The following is a 25,826-nucleotide window of genomic DNA, read 5'->3' on the forward strand; positions in this document are numbered from 1 at the left end:
CTCCCCCGCGGTGCCACCCTCTCCCCGCGTCATCGCACCCCCAAGTCTACTACCCTGGTACTCTCGCGATGTGGTGGGGGTCACGCTAGTTGCGTGCTGGTCCAGTCCGCAGCCTCCCGCGAAATCGTGGTGGGAACCGGAGGCGGCCACGGGAGGTAGAGGCGTCGGAGAGGGTGGTTTCTCCGGAGGTGGAAGTGGCGGAGGAGGGTTATGGCCATCGTGGGGAGCGCTCCTCGCGTCTATATCGCGGCGGTGGCTGCGAGTCGCGAGAGCTCGACCGGCAGCTCGTACACGACCCCGACCGCCTCCTTTTTCAGGGGTTTCGGTTTCCGGTTCGGACACCCGTTCGCAGGGACGAGGCGGTTTTCTCCATCCCCCGTGTGTCCAGTCCCTCTCTTTCTCTCTCTTTACCTCACTTTACCTTTCTTATTTTCCGTCACCTCTTTTTTCTCTCCATTCCTTTTTCTCTGGTCTTCCATAGTTTCCCTTTTGCCAACCGCTGTCTCAGTCTAGCGCGAGTTGCCACGTTCGGCCGAACTTCGTGGCGTACACCCTGTGCGTGCGGCCTGTAACGGGAGTCTACGCGTCTCCTCATCTTCGTCGTCGTGCTCGCCGGTACTCATCGTCACGGATTACTCGCGATTAACGCTTCGCATCCCGCTCGTGTTAAACCCGGTGCGCACGATGCGAGGTAGAACCGTGCATGCAAGAGGTACGACTTCGCCGGATGAGAGCAATTACGGATAAAGGAGTAAAGCGAATAGTGCAAGCGGAACAACGAGGACGAGGCGGATGGGAGTGCGGAGAAAAAGGAGGGATAGCCGCAATAGGACAGGAAGAGCGGCAGTGGTGAACACGGATATACGAGACTGCACGTTCGCGCGAACGCGTGATCCGTGCTGAAGGAAACGAGTGCGACAAGAGAAAGAGAAAGGGGGAGAGAGAGAGAGTGCGAAAGGGAGCAGAAATCAGGGAGAGAAGAAAAAGCCGCGAGAGCAAGAACGGCAAAGAGAACGGCGAATTCGTTGCCTACGTGGAATGGGCTGCTGGCAGAGGGAGCAGCCACGCTCCGCGAAGTTGCCTAGATACCGGGCAACACCGTGTTGCGCTCCGGTGAAGTAGGAGGCAGCGAAAGAGGCGGAGGTGGTGGTGCTGCTCCGCGGGAGGATGGAACGCGCGGTGGACTGTAGTGAGACGAGGAAGACGATCGCCGGCCAGGCCGCGAACGCAGGTCCGTGGTGCTGCCAGGAATCGCGATAGCACACCCGCGCCCCTCTCGAAGCTCGCCGAGAGAGAAAGAGAGAAAGAGAGAGAGGAAAAGAGAGAGCATAGGTCGGAAATCTCGCGGCAGCGTGCTAGCGGCTCGAAGCCAATCACGAAAAATAACCGCGGCGTCGTTCGCGGTACTACAGTTAGCCATTGGATTCGTCGAGCGTTACTCGTTACTGTTTGGTGTCGACGAAATAGTTGCTGCACGTCTCGTAGAATTCTGGAATCGCGTGATGGTTCATTGTGGACTCTCCTGTCAAAACCTCTTTTTGTATTGAAAATTTTTTTACAAGCTCGCGCGAATATCGAGCGTATCCGTGGCTATATGTCGTTTCGCGCTTGCAACCGGAAATTTTGATTGAATCGTCGACGTGGTGGGTGTCAGCGAGTAACGAAGTGAGCCCCAGTGCCGGTCGAGAACGGGGTGAGAGTACTCGTAACGATGGACGCCGCCGCGTGGGGGAGAACGGGAGCATTCGGTATCGAATGAGGAAGCGTAGTTGCCACGGACACCTGTAAACCGGGCGCGGGCTCTCGCAATTTTCGAGGCAAGATTTGCTTCGTCGTGTCGATGAGAGCCAGCGACACGTTCGCGGAATGCATGCTGAGACTCGAATCTGCAACATACGCATAATTGATAAACGATACCGCGTGAAAGATACCGTATATAGTCTTGGGTACGTTCTCGTATCAACTAGTCGCTACGTCAAAACTCCACACAGACGCATTTCCTGTGAGATTAAAACTCGCGCCATTGTTGCTTCTCTGAGGCGTGCAAGACAATGGAAAAATTGCTACCTGTGTCGATAGGCAGAAACTGCGGTAATGGCGTGCCATTTAATGCACTCCCTCGTGAATCCGATAAATAGGTCATCGTAATGCTGGACTCGTGATCAATGGCTGATCGGTTGTGTGGAAAGGGTTGCTAATTAATTCGCGCATTTTTTACGACGAAATACGCGGAACGCTTTTTATTGGTGTAATTCGATGATGTTGCATGTAAAAATAAATCCGCGAGAACAAAGATAAGCTATAATGCGTTCTTGCGTATCATATTTTTCAAGCACGAGACAATAGCAAGATTATTAAATTCTACTTTCTTATTTCAAGCATTCCTTTGTTTCTTTAAACGTAATAAGCGTATATTGTTTCTTTAAACGTTAAATAGTTTTTGTGTATAGCGAGATATGACAATATCCAATTCTTCCGATGATATAAAGTATCGATGATATAAAGTTACAATATTTTTTAATCTTTGGAAATTTTGTTTAAATTCAATACGTTATATTAAATATAATTGTGCTCTTCATATTTTTTCGTGATAATATTAATGAATTAATCGATCGCAAAGTGTTTTTGGTCTAGCTCGCAGAAATCGATTCATGAACTTGCATATATTTCAATTATACTAATAATTCTCTTGATCTCACCAAGAAGATGAAAAATTTACGATAACGGGACTTGGCAAAACCGATCATTTCCAGTCGCGGCACGTTTTTCCAAAGGGAATACAAGAAATCTCTTCTTGCTGATAGTGAAATAGTAAATCAACCGCCCCGCTTGTAAATCACCTAAGTTTTCGATGCCGGTAACGATGCTCACAACCGTTATAAATCGGGAAGAAGTATCGCAATAAATGACAAGAATATTCAAATGAGTGTCATTTCACTATCTCGCGGCTTATAGTACTTGAACTGCATAAATCATGTAACTGCATAACTCCATGCATAATTGTAATTTAGATTTACAGTCAGAAATGCTGCAGATATTTTTATTAAAATTTTGTTTTAGTATATAAGTTTCGAGGAAAAACTTTGATTTTTATATAAATTTAATATCGTATTATCGTTTTATTAAAAATCTCATTAAACATACAGTTGTAATGAGTATTTTTCAAAATAGGAATTAAATTTAGGAATATCACGTTCTCGAATATTTTTTGTTTCAGTGAACATATCATAAAATCTAATTAAGATATATTTTATACTAGAAATGATTATATTATCATATGATTATATTGACATATATCTTGACGCGAGCTGATTGATTTTTAATTTGACATAAATCTGAAATGTCGAATAATGCATGATGCTCTAAACAAGGAATTCAGGTTTTAACTAAAGCATGATTAAGAAATCATGATGAACGGCATTTATCGGCGAATATTTCGACACGCATTAACAATTAAAAGCAACTGTCGCTGATTCAGAAGATAATGCAAATGCATGCCGCGAAACGACGCCGCGCGCGATGAGAAGTGGGTGTGAAGGGGTCGTTCACACGTACGAAATCATTATTTTCAGGATCCCCCGCGAGAATGCTCGAAACGCTGGGAAGCACCGTCGCGCGAACGTAGCGCGTTCTTTCTGCGAACGATAATACGCCGCCACCTTTCAGCGATCGAGACTTCGCGAGTATACGCACAACCGAGGCGCGCGGAAAGAACGCTTGGTTATGACGGCGAAGTCGGGGGGTGCGTTAGCGAGGGCATCGAGTATCGATTAGCGGACGATTCGCGCGGAATTGAACTCGACTCGTGACACCCTGCACGATGATGATAATCAGTGACGCAGCGGGCGACAAAGCGCTACCGGGCGATACTCGCGGCGGTGACCGCTGCGTGTAGAAGTGAACACGCAAAATTGTGCAGTGCATCACGGTCACGACGGGGCACGTCGGGACCGGATTGATGAACATCGGCAAGTCGGTGTCGTGCCTCGACCTGGACCTGTAAAATTCATCTGCCATGGCGCACCAGGCAGGAGGTCTACCGCAGTTGCGAATAAAGTTTTGTAATACAATCGCCGCCGGTCTCCAAATAGTCCTCTTGCTCACCGTCCTACCTCAAGGTAAGCTCACCGAGACGCACTACCGATATTTTATGATGAGATTGTACGCGACATTACTCGCGTTATGATTTTCTTTATTGGTCGTCTAAGCCGTTTCAGAAACGAAAGGGCACGAACGATATTTCTTTCAACGACTTGAAGGTATTGACGAGAAAGGGAACCATGAAACTACCGATTCGAATAAAAAAGGCCGTTACATCTATCGATTGAAAGATAGGATATCGTAATCGATTAATATAACGTGGCATAGGTATCTCGATTAAGTTACAAGATATTGAAATATCAAATATTAGAAATTAGAGTCACATAAATCTTAAACTAAATTTTCTCGTTCAAAATACTTTTTATTTTAGTTATATAAGAGCTATTTTAAGCAATGCATTTGATTTTTAAATGTCTTTATTATTTAAATGCATAATTGCTTTTCTTAATCTGCGATAATGACAATGATTATTTATTACAAATTTTTAAATATTACTTATATGAAAATTATTATGAAATCAAGATGTATATAAGTATAACATATCCCTGCCTATTAGTATTCAAGGACGTTTGCATTAAAGAGACTTCTGCACGCGATGACTTCTATCAACTCGTGTCACTTCGTCCGGTTATTCTGTCTTGATATAGAAATCCGAAAATAACTTTAGACGAGTACATAATTTAACGAACGACACTCCCGCGACTATATTACAACGCCGTGTTTGCCACAGACATTTCTAGTCGATCGACACGTTAAATACGGTAAGAAATCATCAATATGACACACATGGATAAAGTCGATAATTCTAGTCGAGTCCAGATATAACTCTAAAAGTTGCAAAAAGTTATATTCAAGTTAATAGCAATAGTGACTTGCTAATTGCTGCCATATGCTAACCCAGATATTTTGCTTTAAGTGCCTTCAAATTAACGACTGCATTCCATATATGTCTCATTCGCGCTATGTATGTAATTTTCACACGTATATATGTGGGTAGGATGTTGTTTATATGATTTATGCGTAACTGATTACGCTAAGAGTGACGCGCATACGCGTATAACAAATCGGTTCGTCAATCATAATTACGGATGACACGTTCGGTAACAGTGCAACGTATAATAAAATCACCGCAACCGCGGTGCGACCTGCCATCACAGCGCATCGGCGCCCGACCGCGACAAAACTACATTTCGTTCGGTCAACGAAGTTTCGTAGCCCTGTACGACTCAGCCGGAATTAAATCCCACGATTTGAGAAACTCTCTCTCGGAAAAACATCGACATGTCGCGAACAGCTTCGCGAATAGCGAACTTTCGACATGGCCGGCATTGGCTTCTCCTATAGAACATTTTTACAATGTTAATCTCTGCGGAAATAGGTTTCGACCGTTAGGAACTTGTTGCGATTTTCGAGAAAAGTTTCTTGTCATAGGGTAAACTCGGGTAAGATGGCCAACCCATGTTCATTCGATGTTTTATATGGCGAGCTAGATTGAAAAAATATAGGTTGGCCATCTTTCCTGTATGGCCATCTCACCCGAGTTTACCCTGTTGTCGAAATTGAAAAGAAGATCAAACGGTAAGATGGAAGATGTTAGAAAATTCAATTCTAATTAATTTAAACTCTAATTCCGAATCTTTCTCAAGTTTTTTTTACTTAATAAAGTCTCTCTATATGGTTTGAAAATATTTGTATAAACAAATTACTTCTTACAATAGTAAAACAAAGACAAAAGAAGAAAGATATATTTATACCTTTTAATGAAGTGATATACATTTTAACGCTGGAACTTTTTTTCTTTTCTGACTCAGTGCACAATTAAAGTACAACGAACACATTTAGAAAGTTAAAGGTGACTTCACTCGAGCGAGAAAATATGCGGAATCATAAGTTAGCGGGAATACCAAAGTTCCGCGATAAACATTCTGAAGCGAAATATCGTGCGACGATTGAACTCGCGTGATCGTTCGGCAATACTAAAGTTAAACCGCCGGATTTAAACTCGGAATTTATTGGTTCGTTGAGATGGATCCGCGGCATTAATATCCCTTCGTCGTCATCGCTCATGTGTTAAAGGTCGCCTGGCAAAGCGATAAAAATTGTTCGGTGTAGATAATCCTTCAGTATTAAGAGCTTTAACAAATTTTTACGGATACATCTTCTTTATCATTATTCTCTACATCTAAATTACAATACATATACTCAAAATATAAAATATTTTACCAATAACACATTATTCACTGAATGCGATATATTGTTAACTAACTTTCGTGTAGCTACATCGAATAGAAAAAAGCTATAATTATAATACGTATTGTAATCAACTGACTCGTAAACTATCTCTGCTTTTACTTTCTGTATTAAATAATCATAAGATTTCTTCTGCACGTTTTTTGTTATCAATATGCTGCGATTTTTATGCTGATCGATCATTGCTTCACTCGTCTTCTTTGCGTTGTGTCAGTCGTAAATCAATCAGTGCAGTAAGTGGAGAACGATGGGCAGCCTCTCCTTTCTTCCTCGGCTTTCTCGGCCGCGCGTCCCGATTTAATTTCAATTCAGAATCTGTTAGCTTTAGCCTGATGTGCTGATGTAAAATTCATGGTCGTGTGTTTTGAATGGATCTGGTCCGCGACATATCTATTTTCGATGGCGCAGCACATTTCTTCTCCGAGCGAGTCCGAGATTACACACAGCTCGCAGTAATAAGTCATTCGATTTATCGCCGGTCTCGCGCGAAATATTTTCTCGGAAGGACTAGATTTCAAGCCTCTGGACCTTTGCTCGTCCTCAACCTCGCCTCCCTTCCCGCACTGATCGCCGACCGATCGTGAGTTATTCTCGGTCGAAAGGAAAAAGCCTCCCTGCGAAACTGCTGCGGGCACTGCGTATTTTTCTACGTTACGTTTTACGATGGCTGTTTCTCAATTACCGAAGTATTGAAAAGCTCTCTGAAAATTCTCTCAAAGAGGTCGGTCTTCAAAATAGCGCACTGTGTTTCTTAACGAGCAACATACTATTTATGTACAGAATTGTGTGTACAACTCTCTTTCTTGATTTTTAATGCGGCAATTAATTATATTTAAATGAAAAAATTTTAAACGCGAAAATTTAAAATGATTATTTTTAAATAAATAGTTTCTACTGTATGATGGATCTCTCTAAATTTCTTGGAGTGGGAATACTGCCACTCCAGTGAGATTTCACTTTTTTGGAGTAAGATTTCACTCTTTTTGGAGTGAGATCTCACTCCAAAAGAGTGAAATCTCACTGGAGTGGCAGTATTTTCACTCCAAGAAATTTAGAGAGATAATTACTACTATATTATTTTTAAATGGATAGTTACTACTAACTGATGTTAATTACTACTGATTCGAAGTTTGTCATTTTTACGTTGCATAATTGTCGGCTCATAATTTGGAGTGCTTTATTTATGACCGAAAAATATAATTCCACGTGTGTTGTGCTGCGTGTGTTTATTCTATATACCACGCACGTGGCTTTGAAGAGCAATAAAGCATTAACATCGTTTGAACATTCAATCGATAGTAAAGTCGACAGTCTGTCAACTTTAACATCGATCGATTAACTACTAGGCTAGACTAATTAAGTATTTGTCAATGATTTGACGCATATAAGTTGATTTAATGCAAATTTCTGATAGATATTACTGCGTTAAGAATGATATTAAAATAGTAGATACTTTCGTGTTTATAGAGAAACACGACATAGGTTAAATATTTATATTGTATCAAATGAAGAAGAAATTATAACTCGTTAATTTATCAAGTTCTATTTTAACAATTATTTAGATAGAACAAAATACTTGTTTAATCACCATATTATTTATGAGCGTGTCACGCTTTCGATAAACACAATTCAAAGAACTTTCACATGCCCATTCTTTGCAACCATCTCTAGGATACATATATCATTTCTCTCTTTACGAAATATTTTTCCGGAAATAGTTAATACATCGTCATCGATAAAACAGCAGCTTTGGCTTGCTCGCGTTCGCAACACAAAATATCTCGCTCGCTTCGCAGTAATCAGTTTTGAAGTTCCGACGAAGTAATCTGCGATCGATGCCCCAGAAAGGCATCGTGGATGGAAAAACGTCGAAGAGAGGGCGGAAGTCAGTCTTCGTTAAAATTTCAGAATGTTCCGTCGGGGATTACGCTTGCAGCGTGTTCATTTAACGCGTCGGCTCGGCGTTTTACTGTCACTAGTTGAGCACCACGGCTGTCGGATATCGAGATTTTTACATTGCGCGTATGGCGCCGCAATGGAGCAGAGACGCCTATAACGTTGATATCGATTCTCGAACTCGCAACCACGCTATACTCGTACGCGCGAGCATACATGAGTATTAATCGAAGAAAGTACTTTTGTCGCGTGATTTACCTTTCTTTTTTTTCGGCATTTATTTTTGAATCGACTAAACGGTATCTCCCAATACGCGTTTACAAAACGAAATTAGCACGAATCCGACGATGACAGCTATTGAAATTACATTACAATTGATGTCGAAATTGCATTGATTCTACACCAAAATTTAATTCGGTCATTCGATCCGCGAGATTTTCACGCGTATCGCTATATTGGTCCATCTGATAATTAGAATCCGATCGTTGTGTTTTATGACGATTGTAATGTGGTGTTTGACAAGGTAGTCGCGCTATATGACTGCTAATGCCCTCATTGTGAACGGAGTAAAAAACTGTTATTTCGCTCGAAGTGGTAAATTGCACGAGCTGCTGCGATTTCATGTAGAGATATAAAGAAATTATTATACGGTATTATTGTTTGGCACACGATAACATCATTTGAATGAACATGGATTTATAGAAAACACTTTACAAATAGGCATAGATATCATAAGGCTTTGAAACTAGTATTGATATAATCTAATAGAAACTATTGTAAATGAAATCCAATTACAAAATTTTGTTCAACCAATAAACATATACTATTAGATAGGAAAGAACTTTGTCCCAAATGGGCCATTGGGGCACAGTAGTGGAACATAATGTAGATATTTTTGTGTACATTACTAGGAAAATGATTTTGTTCTGGGACGAGGAGGGGAAGGAGAGCGAACAAAATTATGATCTATTCAGTTACGAGTCTTAATACCTATTCATTATTACCTTTATTATCAGAACTATCAGAAAATATCTACAATATATGTTTTGATGGCAGCTTGATTCTTGCGTTTGGGTGTTTGCTGTGGCCTAAATATCACATTAATGTTATGACATATGGGCACAACGTTCAACAGTATGAGCTCCATTTTTGCAAGTGCGATAATACGCTTTTGTATTGAATTCAATCCTTTACCATTTCGTTCTGCTAAAACATAAATATGATATTTTTTTTATTTACATGCCTTGACTGTATACTAGAGACTTAGCCAAACAAATAAATAAGTTTGCTCGGTACCGCCGTCACCACGGGGAGGTGCTCTGGGCACAAGAAAGTCTAGACGATATTATAAAATATTATTTTATATATCGTCTAAACTTCCTTGTGCCCAGAGCACCAGTTAGTGATATTATAATATTTAAGTTAATTAGTGTAAAGTTTTTAGTGCTAATTACTTAATATTACGTACAGTAATATGAAATTCATTTTTCACTAAAGTGTCTTTTTCCCTGTTTTTGAGATTTGAGAGATTATGTTATTATTATTATTATATTAACCTCTTCTACAAATGCATATCAAGAAATCAAGTGTGTGCGTTCATGACTTAGAACCCATAATAAAATGGGCAAAGTTCTTTATAAAATTATTATGCAATATACAGTTCAATACGATTATAATTAAATTGTGTTGTTCATCCATTTTATATTTTTTATAACATTTTCTATACTGTTTTTCTCGTAAAAGACTGATAACATAGGAAATTATTTTCTTATACTTTTTTATTTCTTTTAGGAACATTATTTTATGTACAACTTTTACATTAGTTTGTTTACGTATAATATTTGTAGCAGTGACTTTTCATTTCACACGAGACTTATTACAGAGAAACAAATTAGGTCATATGTTATCTGAGATTCACATGATAATTATCTCATGCAAAAATATATTTATTTATTCTTATAGTTTATTAGCATATTATATATTAGTTCAGATTGTAAAAATTAATGTTTATCCCTGTATATTTTTGTGAAACAGCAGTTGTTGGATTAATAATATAATGTTCGTTTGATTATCGTAGCTAAAATATGGGTCGAAGCCGTGTAATAATATTACACAATATTGATACATGTTGTAGAGATTAATTTCAATTTCAATGACTTTTAATCTCTATATCTGTTTCTTATCTTATATATAATATAAAAGTCACAAAAAAGAATATTTTATTGATAAAAATTATGACTAATTACGAAATACACAGATATAAATCTACAAAGTTTCTTTTTATTCAAATTTTATATGTTATATTAGTTTATACATTAATTTTTTTGAAACAATGAATTTTTTAGAACATGGAAGTTGGAAATTATAGAGTAAAACAGTAAATTCTACTGCTTTCACAAGGCAGTCGATTGCCAAAGCTCGCAAAACTCAACGATGGCTTTCTCGAGAGACCATATTGCTGCGCCAATTCGTTACGAATTAACTTCTCGTGGGCGATACATTATCTCGAAAGTGCACGTAAATTCGCCCGCCGAAAGTTGCGACTGCGGTCCCGAGAGTAAGAGACTGATCGCCCACGAGGATCCACGAAATGATTTATAATCCGTCATAAAAGCAGAAACTCTCGGGAGACGCGGTTAGAGAACGCCGCAGCATTTTCATCATTTTGGTCGGGTTGCGATGGTGCAGAGAGACATGATGGCGTGGATTTTCGTACAAACTCGTACAAGATCACGTGCACCGATCCGTTTTATTTAAATCTACGGCTATCCATAACGTCGAAATTCACTTCGGCCCTTTTAATGGTGATTTATGTCCGCTCGTCTGGTCAGCCCGCTTTTCGCAATTTAGTCTAGTGTCGCGTCAGGGATTGTCTGGCAGGATAATCGAGTGTGCTGCCACTGTATCATCCCCACCGATGTACATGTACGAGCCTTCACGTAAGTGATGCTTGAATAATTAATAAGACGTGCTCCTCGGGGATGCATTGATAATTAATTAAGGCAAACAGCCTCGTGATTGCGATTTCGCGATCGAGCGCGATACGAGCGCATCGATTTCGCTATACTTTACGTTTTGGATACGACTAACGGCAAGCGACGAAATACATATTTACGGTCTCGCGAGAAGTTTGCAAGCGTGATGGTACGATGTCGTAAGTGGAATATGAAGCAGATTATATCTTCTCTGTCGGGAGCGGAGCATACGGGCGCTAGCGGAGTCCCTGAAACTTTTTGGCAGAGATCTCTCCGCGAGCGGTTCGGTTTACTGTTATTTGCCGAGAGTTAAGCGCGCGAAGTAAATATGTAGCAACGGGAGGGCCAGCAGGTCCTCCATTGCACACAACGAAATATCGTATCGCCTCCAGAATAAACATACAAGCGATTGGAGCGTGGACCGCGCGACCATACAATCGACGCCGAACTCTTTCGCACATGCCGGACGTAAAAGTTTATTCGTGATGTCGCAAGAGTCGATCCTCAACGGAGATTAAAATCGCGTTTTTTCCTACGAAGAATCCTTTATCGTTATTAGGCATCAAATTCCAAGGGCGACTACCGCACCGAATGCGCGAAAATCTGAATATCCTTTGTGACCCAGATAAATTTGACTTTTCAAGGCGTAGTGCGGTTCAACACAGCTTCGCACCCTGTGGCGATGAATGAAACATTTTGTTGCGGCGTAAGTGGATTCTGCAAGATGGTATTAGAATTTGAATTTCTTGGCAATACCGGGGAGGCTCAGTAAGCTAGGCGTGGTTCCGGGAGATGTAAAGTCTTATTACTGCTTCTTGATATGCGGATTTCTCCCGTGAGGAATGCAAATATTTTTTGATATGAGTTATTTTGAGAATCGTTGACTGGGGTGGTCCCGAAAATTGAACTGTCGTTTCAACGTTAAAGTCCGCTCTATGGCGCAGGATGATTGGATCGAAGATTTTCCATGCGTATATTTAGTTTATAATGTGCATTTCACAGGAGTTTAGACTACAGTTTCTCTCCTCGACTTCATTCATCACGAGAAAACGCTTGTCATCGCCTACTGTCGCGTTGTTAGCATTGCAGAAACTATCTGTACTTAATCTCCGTTTATATCGTTCAAAACGAGCTTTCTGAACTTGACAGATCATAGAAATCAGTAGTCGGTTACATATATATCGAAAACAATCCGCCTGCCGGATGTCCCGCGACTAAATTGTTGCTTTGAAGCTACCGATACAGCGAACTGCGCCATCAGTCGCTTGCGTTTCCATTAAGCTGCAAACAGCCGAATGTACATCTCGGGCTTTAGATTCTGAATGATCAAAGTCGCGTAGCCAATCTCATGTAAATGCGAAAGTAATCGAAGTCGAGATGCTGATAGCATCGATAATATACATATATACACGAGTATAGCTATCGATATTAACTCGTTCCTTGCCGAAAGAGTCAATGTGACATGAATGTGGAATTCAATCACGCTTGATCGCGCGATATCGATACATCATAATCGCTCACAGCTGCAGGATACACACCTGCCGTGTCGAATTTCTGCCGCGGATCTCATTTCGATCTATTTCTCTTTTACCATACCCCCGACCTCCCCTTTCTTGATTTCTTTGAATCAAACACAAAGTTAAAGAAGACGAACGGAACGTTATAAGGAGATGAGTTTTTTTATACAGCAATTTCTTTAATTCAACGAAAATATATTTATATTTTTCTTGCATTGGAATGGTAAAATAGATCATAAAAACAACTTGGAAAAAATATATTGAGATTGTTTTATAAATTTTGTTTATTATTGTTGTTATTGTTATGGTATTATTATTTTTGCAATTTTTATCAATCTATTTTTTTTTATGATTATATGAATACATTTTGTATTATTATTTTCTAATAGTTCCAATACATTACATATTTTATCGAAATAACACTTTCTTCACTTATTACGAAAAAATAAAAATTATAATCCCTCCATATATATATAATTATTGGCATCGTTATTATGTTTAATATTTTCCGTTATATTTTATCATGTTAATTAACCATTTCTGGTCTTTTTTTTTTTTACTCTTGTCTCTCTTGATTGTGTGAAAATACTTTCCTAAAGCATTCATAAATTCTCTGCTCTTTCCTCATCCTGACACGAGCTTATGCAAGATTTAAGAAGAGCGAGTAGGAAGGGCGCCTCACGAGATCGAAGTCGACAGGGGCCAACTGAGAGAGATCTCTTTTATAATTAGGCCCACGGGTGACGCGTTGCTCCACTAATTACCTGTCCAACAATTCCCGGCGAATGAATAAGTGGCTCCTACCTCGAGACTAGTCGCCCTTGTTGTCCCGGAGGTTATTCAGTTACTATCTAACAAATGAACCTCGCGCACTTTGACATTTTTTGGTCTAATTGTGACGTATTTGGGATCATGTTCTATATGACGTAACCGTTCACTTTATACATAATAATAAATTTTACATAACCGTATAGAAAATAATTTTTGGAAATAGCTATGTGAGAGGAACATACATGATACATTGTTGAAGCAATATAAAATAGTAAAGTAAATTAAGAACACTTCTCTATTGTTCTCTTGAAATATATTAATTTGCATCAAATTGTCACTACCTATAGTAAACTTATGGATTTGTTTGTGTATTGCAAACATTATGACAACTTATTTCACATTATTCTAGTACATATTTCGCTTTATTAAGCAATTTACTGAAGGGTACAAAGTTTACATTATTATCGAATCTATTTAGTTAGTAGACTTAATTGACTGATCATACGAAAAAGGAAGCTGCTCGGCCCGAGTTTCTCTAGTGGAAACCCACCACGGCAGGAACGTGACTGTTTGCGCGGAACTGTTTACGCAGTTGGGAGCGAAAATTTCCGATAGTCTGATTTGCGAGTGCAATCTTGCGTAAATGACGCTAGCACACAAGCAGCTTTTGACTCATCTGCCAGTTCTCGTTATTGCAACGTAATCTTCGTTGCTACGTGAATAATTAAGCGATCAAAGTTATCGCCGAGCGACCCCATTTAGTCGTGTACTTTAAAAAATCTTCCCGCACGAGTTCTTGGACATCAGTTTTTATGAGAGTAATCTCTAACTTATAGATAAAATATTAATGTCACTGAGAATTTTTTCGATAACAAGCAAACTTTTGTAGAGATAAATAAGGAATATGGGTGTAGATCGTATCTGGCGTATATATTTACGTCCGTTGTTACGTAGAGCGTATACAGTAGTACGAACCAGCCACCAGGCCGGCGAGCCAACAAGTAGTTATGGTCTCCATCTTTTTGCGACCGTGAGACAAGGTCGTTACGGTAACCCGCTACGACTCAGAGCCGACATTAGGCGGGGAGTGCATTGTTTAAGACCCATCGTTAGTGTAATTTGCGCCAAAAAAGCATATTGTGTAGTTTCGCCGTACATTAGACTTTTAACAAAAATTGTAGACCAGAATAATTAAGCGTACCGCATTGTTGCGTTAGAGTTAGCGGGTACTTTGTCACGGTCAGGGCTAAAATTTCAAATTTACATCTGTTTTGGACAGCTGCTTTATGAGAGTAAACATTTCCCCACCCGTCGGCTGAAGAAATTTTCATGTTGTCGCGTATTATTTATGCTATTTTTTTATTCTTTTTGAAGTGATGGAGCGTGCATGACATGCGTATATAATTTTTTCTTGTTTCTTGTGAAAGACTTTAAACTCGGCTAATCTATAAGGCGGAGTGTAGACAGCTATACACAGAGATATGGTTTTATATAGCTTGGGGTAGATGTATGGCGCGTGTAAGGTAAATTGCCTCCTGCTTGCTCGGAGTATTACGGATAAGCAACAGCTGTCGTGTGATATCGCTGAAGTTACCCGGCTTTCTCCATGAGTTTGCAATCGGGTATCCGAAAAATAAAGGCTAATATGGTACAGGTATCGTACACGGGACAGGATAATATAGAGCGGCTTATGAAGATGCCGGATATATTGCTAGGATTATACGACAGTCTCTAGCCGAGCTATCGTTGTACACGCGAGCGCTATGCTATGGGAAAGCGCGCAAGCGGCGGTTGACAGGAAGAAGACGTCATTTTCGACTTTACTGCAAAGTGTTTGTAGTCTATTCCACGCGATTTACTTTATCGCGTTTACCTTGCTTTCTGTAGTGGATCAACGGGAATCGAAACAAACGAAATATTAGGTATATTGTTTATGAAGATTATAATTCATCAATTTAGCATAGCGATAAAGATTCTATATAGTTGGGAGAATTAATCTAAAATATGAAACAGTTACACATAAAGAATTTTTAAGTTATTAATAATAACAAAATGTATTCATTTCTATTTTTTATTATAGTTATAGGCCGTTAATATTAAATGATGGTTTTTTATAAATAGGAAAAAATGTATTCTTGCATAGATTTTGATCTAGGTATTTTATTATTATTACGCATTCATTAATAAGTTATAGACCACAGGTATGCGGCTAATATATTTCGCGCGACCTCGGCCGAACAAACACGATTATTATTCGTGTGTGGTGCGGCAATCAATGCGCTAATTAATTAAACATTCGATACCGCGTATTAATACAGCGATAACAATGAATTCCCCGGAACGAGCCGCAAGACGCGATCGTAGTTATCTCATCACTATCGAGTCCATGTCTTGGAGTAGTTCGAGGATCGAGCGCTAGTCCGCCGTTAGTTTCTGCTAGTTAGACCACGTTGTCGGGGGCGACAAGACGTTGAAATCGATATACGAAGCACATTGAAAATCGTTGGTAGAGTGTTTATCTGGGAACCGTAAGCTCTTGTGATTCGAGCAACCGAGGCTACCTCGATATCTACGGTCTCTTAAACGTCGATGTGCATATACCGGTTGACCTAATAAGGAAACACCCATCCCCAGTGCCAGACGCGCCCACAATGCTCTATCTAGCAATGTCTTCGCCTACTTGTCAGTGGAAGATGCGCTGAAGAGGATTAAATAGACAGATCGAATCTTGGAAAAGATCTTGAATGTCTAAGAAAGAATTCCGAACGTGTCTAACTGACTCTTTATTGAACGATACAATTATTTTGGGGAATGTCGTAATTATTTACTGCACACAGCATTTTTCCATGCTTGGCAAGATCTATTATTATCTCGTTTTCTAGCATGGCTAATTGAATTAAACTGATATACGTGAAATAACAATCTTTGTCATAAAAAATACACAGAGCCTGTAACAACTCGTTGTACATGCAAATGCGGAGGTTTATATTCATACGCTGATGCGAGTTTTGTCTAGCTAAACTCGAAAACGTATAAAACGGAAAAAAACATTTTATTTATTACTTCACCGTTGAACTCGCAACGCGACGCGGCGACGATTTCGCAATCTCCGTCAACGTGCACATTCCTCGACGAGATAGCGACCCGCACTGCCGCCGGATCGTAGCATTCGTAACCCGCGTTGGCCGTAAAGCCGCTCGAAGTGCCAGTCCACTCACCCTAACGAAACAGAAACAACATCCCTCGGGTCGCCGCGGGCATTACGAGCGCAATGTCGCATGCATCGGCGATTACCACCCGACGATGGTGTCTGAATCGCAACGGCGAAAGCGGCGGTAGACTCGTATGAGGGTGGAAGGCGAAACGGAGGAAAGGAAGGAGGGTGGTCGACGGAATGTAGAGCAGTGTGTCAGAGCGACACCCTTCAGAGAGCAGCTCTCCAGAGCCGCTTGGCCCTCAACACTTTCCATCTCCCTTCATAAAGCGTCGAGACCCTTCGACGACGAGGACAACGACTACGATGGACTACTCGACGACGATCCTGCGCCCTTCTGCTCCACGTCTCTCGTACCACCCTCCCCGCTCTCTTTCTCTCTCTCTCTCTCCCTTAGTCCCTTCCCGCCTACAATCTCTCATCCTACCCTTACCATACCTAGAACCTACAACCTACACCATCGCACGCAGCCTATCCAACGGCTCACTTTCTCGCTTCACCCTCTTGGCCCCCTTACTCTCCTCATTTCTCTCTTCTCATCTCTCACCCTCCGACTCGACAGCCTCTTTCTTGGTCGTCCTCTTCTCCGCCACCGTCTGCAACCGTATATGTATCTCTCTCTTCCTCTCTCTCTCTCTCTCTCTCTCTCTCTCTCTCTCTCTCTCTCTCTCTTTCTTCGCTTCATCGCACGCTCTCTTGCCGACCGTCCATCCTCTCATCCTCGTGCTCACCAGTATTGCCTCCCGCTCTTACACCATCGTTCTCTTCTGGCTCGCTGTCGTCTAACCCGCGCATTGATTTTACCCTACCCACCGCCTAGGCTGTAGGTCCTCTCCTAGGTAGATAAACACTTGGGCATAGCCGAGCGACGCGCGTTTTGCACCCGCGCAAACGGACGCCGCTCATTAACCGACCTCCATTCTGCAACCCCTTCAGGACGATACGCTGACAATTTAGCGATCAGCTGACATGGATTCTCTCTTCACACAGCTGGATATTATATTGTTTACACTATTAGCTTTCCATGAGAAAATATAAATACTCTCTTTCTTTTTATCTCTTATAATTCAGATATTCTCAACTGGCAAATATAATATTTTGCATAAATCTCTTAATTTGTTTTTAGGCCGTATATATCTTTTTAAGTTTCGAGAAAATGGCAAATAAAAAAAATGTTTTTAAATAAATATTAAATTTAGGTATTTTGAAGTACCTATGTAATTATGATTACAAAGATATAATTATTAAAAATGTTCAAAAGTAATTTGCATACGCGATGACGAATTACTCATTTAAATTTTAAGCAATTATTAATTCATACACGTATAATTTCGTAAATTATTTATCTATATATGTTTTTTATAAATATTTGTTACTCGTTATTCCCTTCTAGATAATTACATGGCATGCATATAACAAAAGAGGAAAATAGCATTTTCATTTTTGCATAATATCTGCGAAACTTTTATTACGTAAGAATCTCTATTATATTTGAGAGCGGTCGGCAAACTGAAATGCAAAGGTTAATGCAATATCGTGGCATGGCGTGTCGTGTCCTATTAATTAACTGTCCGTTAAAAAAAGCGAGCAGCGCTCGCAATTAGATTTGACGTTGCTCGATAAAAATGTGAGACTTTTCGATGGAGAATTGGTACGGATAGGAAAAATTTTCGTGCGAGTCTGCCTCGCTTGTGATATTGAGAATTAATTTCCATAATAAATTACCAAGGCGTGCGGTGATTGGCAGTGGAGTTTAATTGGCGGCCATTTTCACTTTTAAATTAGGAAATCTAGCTTGGTCGTTCCCTTAATTTTGTTGGTCGTATATATATCTTTGTTAGAACGGCACAATTAAGTACGTATAGCACTCGTTTTTTTTTTACTTTTTGTTATAATCATAATTGTCTAGCTAATCTTAAATACGAGCGAATATAAACGTTTATAAAAAGCAATTTTTTTAAAAAGCCGATTGAAAAGGTTTAACGTAAATATATTAGGCAATGAATTATCCGCGATTTGAAAATACTTTATGGCTTGCCGTTAATAACATCTTTAACAAGATCCTTATCATACCCATTTACGCTTTAATCGGTATATACGTGTATATACGCTTTAGCAACTCTTTACGAGTGCAATAACGAGAAAATATACTGCGAGATATTAACCAAGTTATCGTAATGCATAATATTCAATGTAATAAACGCGGAAAGCCAGGTAATACACAGAGCACTGTTGAAACATATATCGTGATGAATATTATGCGGCCGAGGCTTCAATCTTTACACCATACACGTACGAAAAATAGAAATAAAATGAAGGCAAAACGGGGTCAAATACCTAAGAGGATTAATGAGTTTATAGTGGTTTATCAGTTTAGAGCTATTAATTATATCAAATTATTTCAAGCAGTGTAAAATTTGCGAGGCTTATTTATATCGGCATCGTCTTACAGCAAAACATGATAAGAATCGCGTGAAATAAAATTTGCTAAGTATATCAAATGTGTTTCTGGCATAACAAAACGAGGACAATGCTATCGACGCGTGCACCAGCGTACTTTCGCCTGCTAATTAAGAAACACGATCGGAATTGCGAAGGTAGGAGCGATAAAAGAACGGAGAATGCACTTTGTGGAAGCGTGCCAGGATTCACGTAAACAAGCTGTGAATCCTTCGTCCCTTATAAAAATAAAACTAGCGTCGCTGTCGCTGCTTTCTCGCGAGTTCGCATAAATATATATCTTTCACAATATATCGATGAGCTGTTTTCGTCGGTGTGATTTCGGCGCGAATCCACGCGCGCACTCTCTTACTCGGCGAACAAACATGAATCGAACGCCCATAAAATCCGATTTTAGCAGAAACGAACGTGGATGCCAATGCATTTCCGCTGGAACGCGCGCATCGGTAAATGAGTTTTTCTACTGGAACATCCGAGCGCGCCAAGAAAAGAATAAATGACGCTCAAACTGACATTCACATGCAGTTCCATGCGCCCGAGTAGAGCGATTAAAAAATGCGAGTTTTTTTCGTAAAAGCTCGAAAAGCAGTAGCACCGTTCCCACGTTACAGTCACGCAGTCTGTTTCCATAATATATCTCGCTGCGCAGGCTGTGCGTCGCTTGTTTCTCCCTTTATGCGTTTCACGGATTAACGATTCGACCGTTATTTTTCCAAGTCTAATTGATCAGATGTTTATTTATGAAGCTAGTCGCGCGGAGTTGTCATTGTCCATATATTATGAATTTATTCATAATGCTAACAGTCTATTAATATGACTCATGCAAATGGTGCTAGTTAATAACTATGTCAACATTAATTATTTATTGATCGTACGTATTATTTGCTTGTAGATTATTTATTTTTTTTTGCGCTGTTTTGAAAAGTTTCAAATTCGGAGAGATTTATGAACGTGAGATTCTATCTTTATTCGTACTCGTCTAATTTTCCACTGTATCGAATTCGCGGGATTCATTTCAGCCGGCAGATTTGTCAAGCATTCCTGTCAGCGAATAGTAGAGCATCCAGGCAATTCGGGTACGAAGAACGTGAAAGATGCGGGACATAAAAAAAAAATATATTTTGCCGACAGTGGGTTGCTTGACAGGAAAGCAATCGGGGTAATTTCGTTTCGCTTGCAACTTCAGCTGCTCCCCTCGCGCGTGCATCTCCGAAGAAAACGTCTTTCCCGGCCTTCCCCGCCTCCGTGTAATTACGCGAACCTTGTCGCGTAATTACACGGCGTTTAATCTCTCGGCCCTTTTTACCGATATATGTCTTGCGCTTTGCCATCGCGGCGCATCTGCGCGCGAATAATTTTCCGAGCACGTCCATAATTTTAGGCACGAAACTGGAACGACGACAAAAAAGACTTAGCTCGTCTGTAATGTCGAATTTTTTTATGATTAAAAAAAAATTACATCAACGGGATTTCTTTAATGTTGCACAAACTTTTAAAAAACGTAGCGAAGCTACGTTTATGACTACGGAAATTCTTCGCGCGCTCATTTCGGACTTCCCTCCTTCCTTCCGTTTCTCCCTCGAGCGCGGTAATTTTTCCGACATCGGAGATGCATCGCGCGAGTTTTCTCGCGATCTCACTCACAGCAGCTCATTTCCTCTCTCGTTTCTCCGTTCGCAAAAGTCCACTCCTGCAAAATATTACACAATACCAGTTTGCTTCTGTTACTTTAATGTGCGCGCACCGGCACAAAAAGTGTTTATGCTTCCCGAAGGAATATTCGCGCATAGACTTGCGCGACAAGTTTCCGCGGGCTTATAGAAGTGAATTTAATTATTGGAAAAAGTTTTGTGATGATTGCCAACGAATAAGATTATGAAAATGATGCTGGCTTTTTGAATATCTGTATATATATGTGTGTATATATATATATATCTTTTTTTTTCATGTATCTTAGGAAAAGTTCATCGATTTTCTTTTTCTCCTCTTTTTCTCGGTTGGCAAAAGACGCTTGGGAAGGAAGGAAAATAGTCGGTGTTACGAAAGGAATCTGTATTGAAAGAGTGTCATCCGAGAATACAGCCCACGAGAAAAGTTTGTTACATTCTCTCATGAGTCATAAGAATTTTACACATCAAAGAAGCTCCCTTTGAAAGCTCACTGTTTTCTGAAACGGCGCTTTAAAACGTACAGATGTCGCGACGTGTAATAACATGATGTAAAAACGTAATAAGACTATATATTTTTCCTCTTTAATAACTCAATTTCTGTTTTATTAAAGACGATATAATATCTAATATAATATTAGCTCTTAAATTGTACAATATAACAATGCAAATTTTTTCTAATTTCTTGACCATTACAAATGTTTATCTTCAATCTTAATGAAAAAGAACTTTAAAGACACACATTATATAGACAATTAAAATAGAAATCTTAAGAATAATCAAGGGACGTTATTAACTGGACGAGATTATCATAATAGAACAGGTTCACATAGAGAGGTTTACATCGCTTGGAAGTAAAAATGCTTTGAGAGATTCGCAACTTCTTTAAAGCTGCAATGTATAATCCGGATTTTGACATATGATTCTTCTCGAGCTTTTGATAAGTATAAGTTGATTCTAACTTTGTCTTTGACACAATGACAAAGAGCAGTGCGAAGATAGCGTCATTGGTACCGATAACAAGACTTTGCGAATCAGTCGGTGATATATTTTATATATACATCTTTTTTGTTAAACCAACACTTATTATTTTTTAATTTTATATCACATCTGTTTTAACGATTCAGTGAATACCTAGAAAAATATTATGCTAATGATTCTTATGTAAATAAAGTCAAAGCTAATTTAATGTAATTTAATTGTCTTTCCATATTACGATAAAATTTGTATCCGACAACATTAATATTGCACAAGGCAACTTTCTCGCATGGCGAGTTAATTTCTTCTTATACGAAACAATGAAGTTTCAACGAGCGCATGGGAATAATATCGTTAATATAACTTTATAGGGAACTTTATGGCGCGCATATATGCGAACGAAGTTTTAGTACTTGACGAATGCGAATAACTTTGGCGCTGTGGCGCCTATATGCGACGCGGGAGTGGATGAAGACTATAAAGTCGCGGAATGTAGACAGGGCAAGAAAGAGAATCACGAGAGAAACGAGCAGATGCTCTATCAGACGGCACGTTTCGCGGAGGTAGGAAAAAGATTCTTCGGATCATTTACGCCCCCCTTGTGGTAAGATTACAGGGAAAATATGTCCGGATCGGGTACATGCTGGCGTAACCTATCTATCCTGCGAGGCGAACAATATCGTGCATCCACGTTACATGTGACGAGCTCGTACTCTCTCTCTATTCCAATACGTGCATGAAATGATGCTTAAAGAACCGTTGTTTTTGAAAAATATCGCACAGCTCGCAATAAACAAATAAAATTAAATAATATCGGTAGCGAGACGGTAATGTTATAAAAGAATTAATGAAAACGTTTGTGTTGCTCGCGCATGCTCGTATATTTTGACATCGAAGCTGTTTGCTTATTAATCACGTATAAATAAAATTGAGTCAGCGTTAATTAGCGGCATATAGAATGAAGTGCCAGAATACCAGTTTATCGAAAAGATGTCGAAACGCGTGTGGTCAGGAAGTTTTCGCATTGGACATAATAATGTTTTACGAGCACCCGTTTACCCCCCCCCCCTTCCGTAATATTGCGAATGACTTTTAAAGTTCGTGCCTTATTAACGCTGCGCCGCCCGGTCGGAAACTTTCCTCTTACTCTGAGTAGAAGAACACTTGACAAGGTGTCTCTAAGTAAATATTTCTCTTCTGAGCTAGATCCGGTGGCTCACGTAAGTAATTACACTGGCAGAAGCGGTTTCTTCTTTTAATTTTAACATCGACCCACATACTATAGTTTCATAATAAATTTGGACGAAATCATAGAAAATATCTAGATCGGGAGGGGTAAATCCAGATATTCGTTCAAGTGACAAGTTTTTTAAGTCAAATTCAGGCCGTTAAAATATTAAAATGTTATTCAGACGGTCATTTCTTGCTTTTGTTCATTGTTTGTAAGTTGGCTTTGTCAGTGCGAAAATTATTTATCGAAATTATACAAGACGAAATAATTGTTCTGTCAATCGAGACTTTGACAATTAATTCCGAAATCATGACTGCGTTGTGCGAATTTAAACAATGTAAAAATCTACATTATACATTTATCATTATAATCAAGCTGTCCAGAGACGGTGCTAGGCTATTCGGTACCCCCACCCCCATGCAATATTACATATATGTCTTCACGCAATAATTACTACATATTTTTTAAAATACTTTGTAAACTTTTTTAAAATTATATTTGTTTTTTTAATTGAAAAATTTTAAAAATCAGAAAATTACATTTGATTATTCACCGCCGGGTATTTTCTATGCGAATCTCGTGGGACAATCGTTCAATCAAAAAGAAAATATATATCATTAAAAAAGAGAAAAGGACTACTAAATTTCTCCGAAGCTAGAGAATGGTAAAATACACGTTAACCGAGTACACTCGGTGTTACTGGGATTGAGTCAACATTGATTTTTTTCGAGGAATTTTGGTATACATGAAAGAGTTGAGAATCATATAACATTGCATCGATCCAATACCGCATAGTCTAGTATTTCGCGACTTTTGTGCATTCCGGAATTAATCGAAAAAAGTATCTCAATTTCATTATATACAACATGTGCGATGTTAAACGGTAAAAAAAATAGTATTTATAAAAAAAATATCGCCTCCATGCCGTGTTCAATTTGTTCAGTATGTTATGCCGTCCCTGGAGCTGTCATATAGTATCGCATTATTATATAACCCGCTGAAAATAATGTCGCTAAACAGCGATTTGCACTGTTTATTATTCGACCTCGTTCGCTTTCAATGATTATCCTGTGCGATAGCTTTTCTAATGATGATGATTAAAACATGCGATAATTTACTTGTAATCAACGTAATTCGCTAAGCGTGCATTTTCTCTTCAACTCCACGCTCGAGATAATAATAATCGACTAATGGATCGCTGCGCGAAAGCGTGAAGTTTATTTGGATAAATGATTTATGTTGTTCTCCTCTCTCGCGCGGCTGTGCTGATCACGTCGGAAGTGATATCGCACGACACTAATATCGTCACTAATTTTCGAAGTGTCCAATCATTTCTGCGTCGCTCCCGTTTCCTCCGGCAAGATACAAGATAACTTCGTTATCATCCTCTGACATTGAGGAAGGCGGCAGAGCTCTGAATCAAGCGGGCGGAAGATCAAATTTCGGGGAATGCATCTCACAAGGAGATCTACCACGACAAGCTGGCCGTCGATTGGTATAAGTCAAATCCAATTTTCGTCCTTTCCTCAAGGCATCGTGTCCCTCGTCGTAGTTACTATGACGACAAGGGCCGTCAAGAGAGAGAAGAGGCTAAGGTCTTCTCTCCCTGGCCGTATTCAGCGGCCTATACTCGAGAATATTTTCCGCTGAAATAAGTAGAACGCCTTGTTCATCTCGCAACGTCGCTTAGGTAAATACGTCCGGCGAGAGAGAAATAGCATTTCGCCCGTCGATAACGAGACCTAGAGATCGCACGATGGCGGGAAGCAACGACGAGGAAATAATCGAATAGGAGAACTAGGTGGCTTGATTTTCCTACCGTCTTGCGCGACAGAAAAAGCGCATCGGTGGTAACATCAGAAATCTACATTTTTTAAATTAAAATAACAGTTACGTTTCACTGACGCACAGGTTGATTTTGATTATAGTTTTTGATCTCTTTTTAATCGTGATTCTATAAAACGTGGAATCATTAAACGAAAGTCAATATTACATCAACGTAACGTCGATGAAATCGCGCATCGAAATAATAGAGCGACATTAATGTATGATGTTCCATCAATGCTGATTGCTATTGATATTGTCCTATATGTTAGCATACCACGACATTACGTTGATTGTATCACGTATTATGCAACAATCCTATCCTAAAACACGGTGCTCGCAGCATTTTTGCGCAGCACTTTTGATTCTGATTAGATCTGATTGTTTACGATCATTTCATGATTCTCTGAAATTAATCGAGTAAAATTGATATTCTCCGATCTTAGCGGGATCGTTAAAGCTTTTCTGTCTCTAGCGCTTCGGTAGACTGGACGAGGTCGAACCGAGGGTGAAGATCGAACGAACAAGATTGTAGCTAAATGAGCTTGAATGTGCATGACAGCGAGAGAATAGCGTGTGAGAAGGCAAGCGAAGCGAGGAAACATCTAGGAGAGGAAAAAGAGAAATCCGGAGAAGATACCTTTGATTCATTGTCAGTTATTATGAGAGGGATGTTAGTATGGCAGGTTTATCATCCAATTCGACTTTTCTCTCTCTCCATATATATGTATGTGTGTGTATATATATATACATATATATATATATATATATATATATATATATGTATATATATATATCTTTGTGTTTTCTTCTTTGTCCCTAAAATACCTTTTTTCTCTTCTAACTTTCGTTTCTTCTTCTAACTCATTACACTTTGTCTCTTCCTCTTTGTGTCTTTTCCACTCTCGCAAACCGATTTCAACAGATTCTCCAGAGAAGTTG

The 25,826-nt window shown here is 39.6% G+C and overlaps 1 protein-coding gene and 1 long non-coding RNA gene across 4 annotated transcripts in view; one reads left to right on the forward strand and one right to left on the reverse strand.

Annotated features, from left to right (window-relative positions):
* Window positions 1–210: 210 nt before the first annotated feature.
* Nachralpha6 (nicotinic acetylcholine receptor alpha6) overlaps window positions 211–25,826 on the forward strand; it is a 222,444-nt gene continuing 196,828 nt past the window's right edge. For 2 of the 3 annotated variants that reach the window (XM_071784423.1, XM_071784414.1), the window contains exons 1-2: window positions 211–1,332; window positions 3,573–4,118. In XM_071784423.1, coding sequence (XP_071640524.1) covers window positions 4,016–4,118 — 103 coding nt within the window. In that variant the 5' untranslated portion in view covers window positions 211–1,332; window positions 3,573–4,015. The remainder of the gene's footprint in view (window positions 1,333–3,572; window positions 4,119–25,826) is intronic. The other variant, XM_071784402.1, reaches the window with a different exon arrangement.
* Window positions 9,247–25,826, reverse strand: part of LOC139816753 (uncharacterized) — a 278,339-nt gene continuing 261,759 nt past the window's right edge. The window contains exon 4 of the long non-coding RNA XR_011733076.1: window positions 9,247–9,450. This is a non-coding gene — a long non-coding RNA (uncharacterized lncRNA). The remainder of the gene's footprint in view (window positions 9,451–25,826) is intronic.

Source organism: Temnothorax longispinosus, chromosome 1, assembly GCF_030848805.1.
Source record: "Temnothorax longispinosus isolate EJ_2023e chromosome 1, Tlon_JGU_v1, whole genome shotgun sequence".
Lineage (NCBI taxonomy): Eukaryota > Metazoa > Arthropoda > Insecta > Hymenoptera > Formicidae > Temnothorax > Temnothorax longispinosus.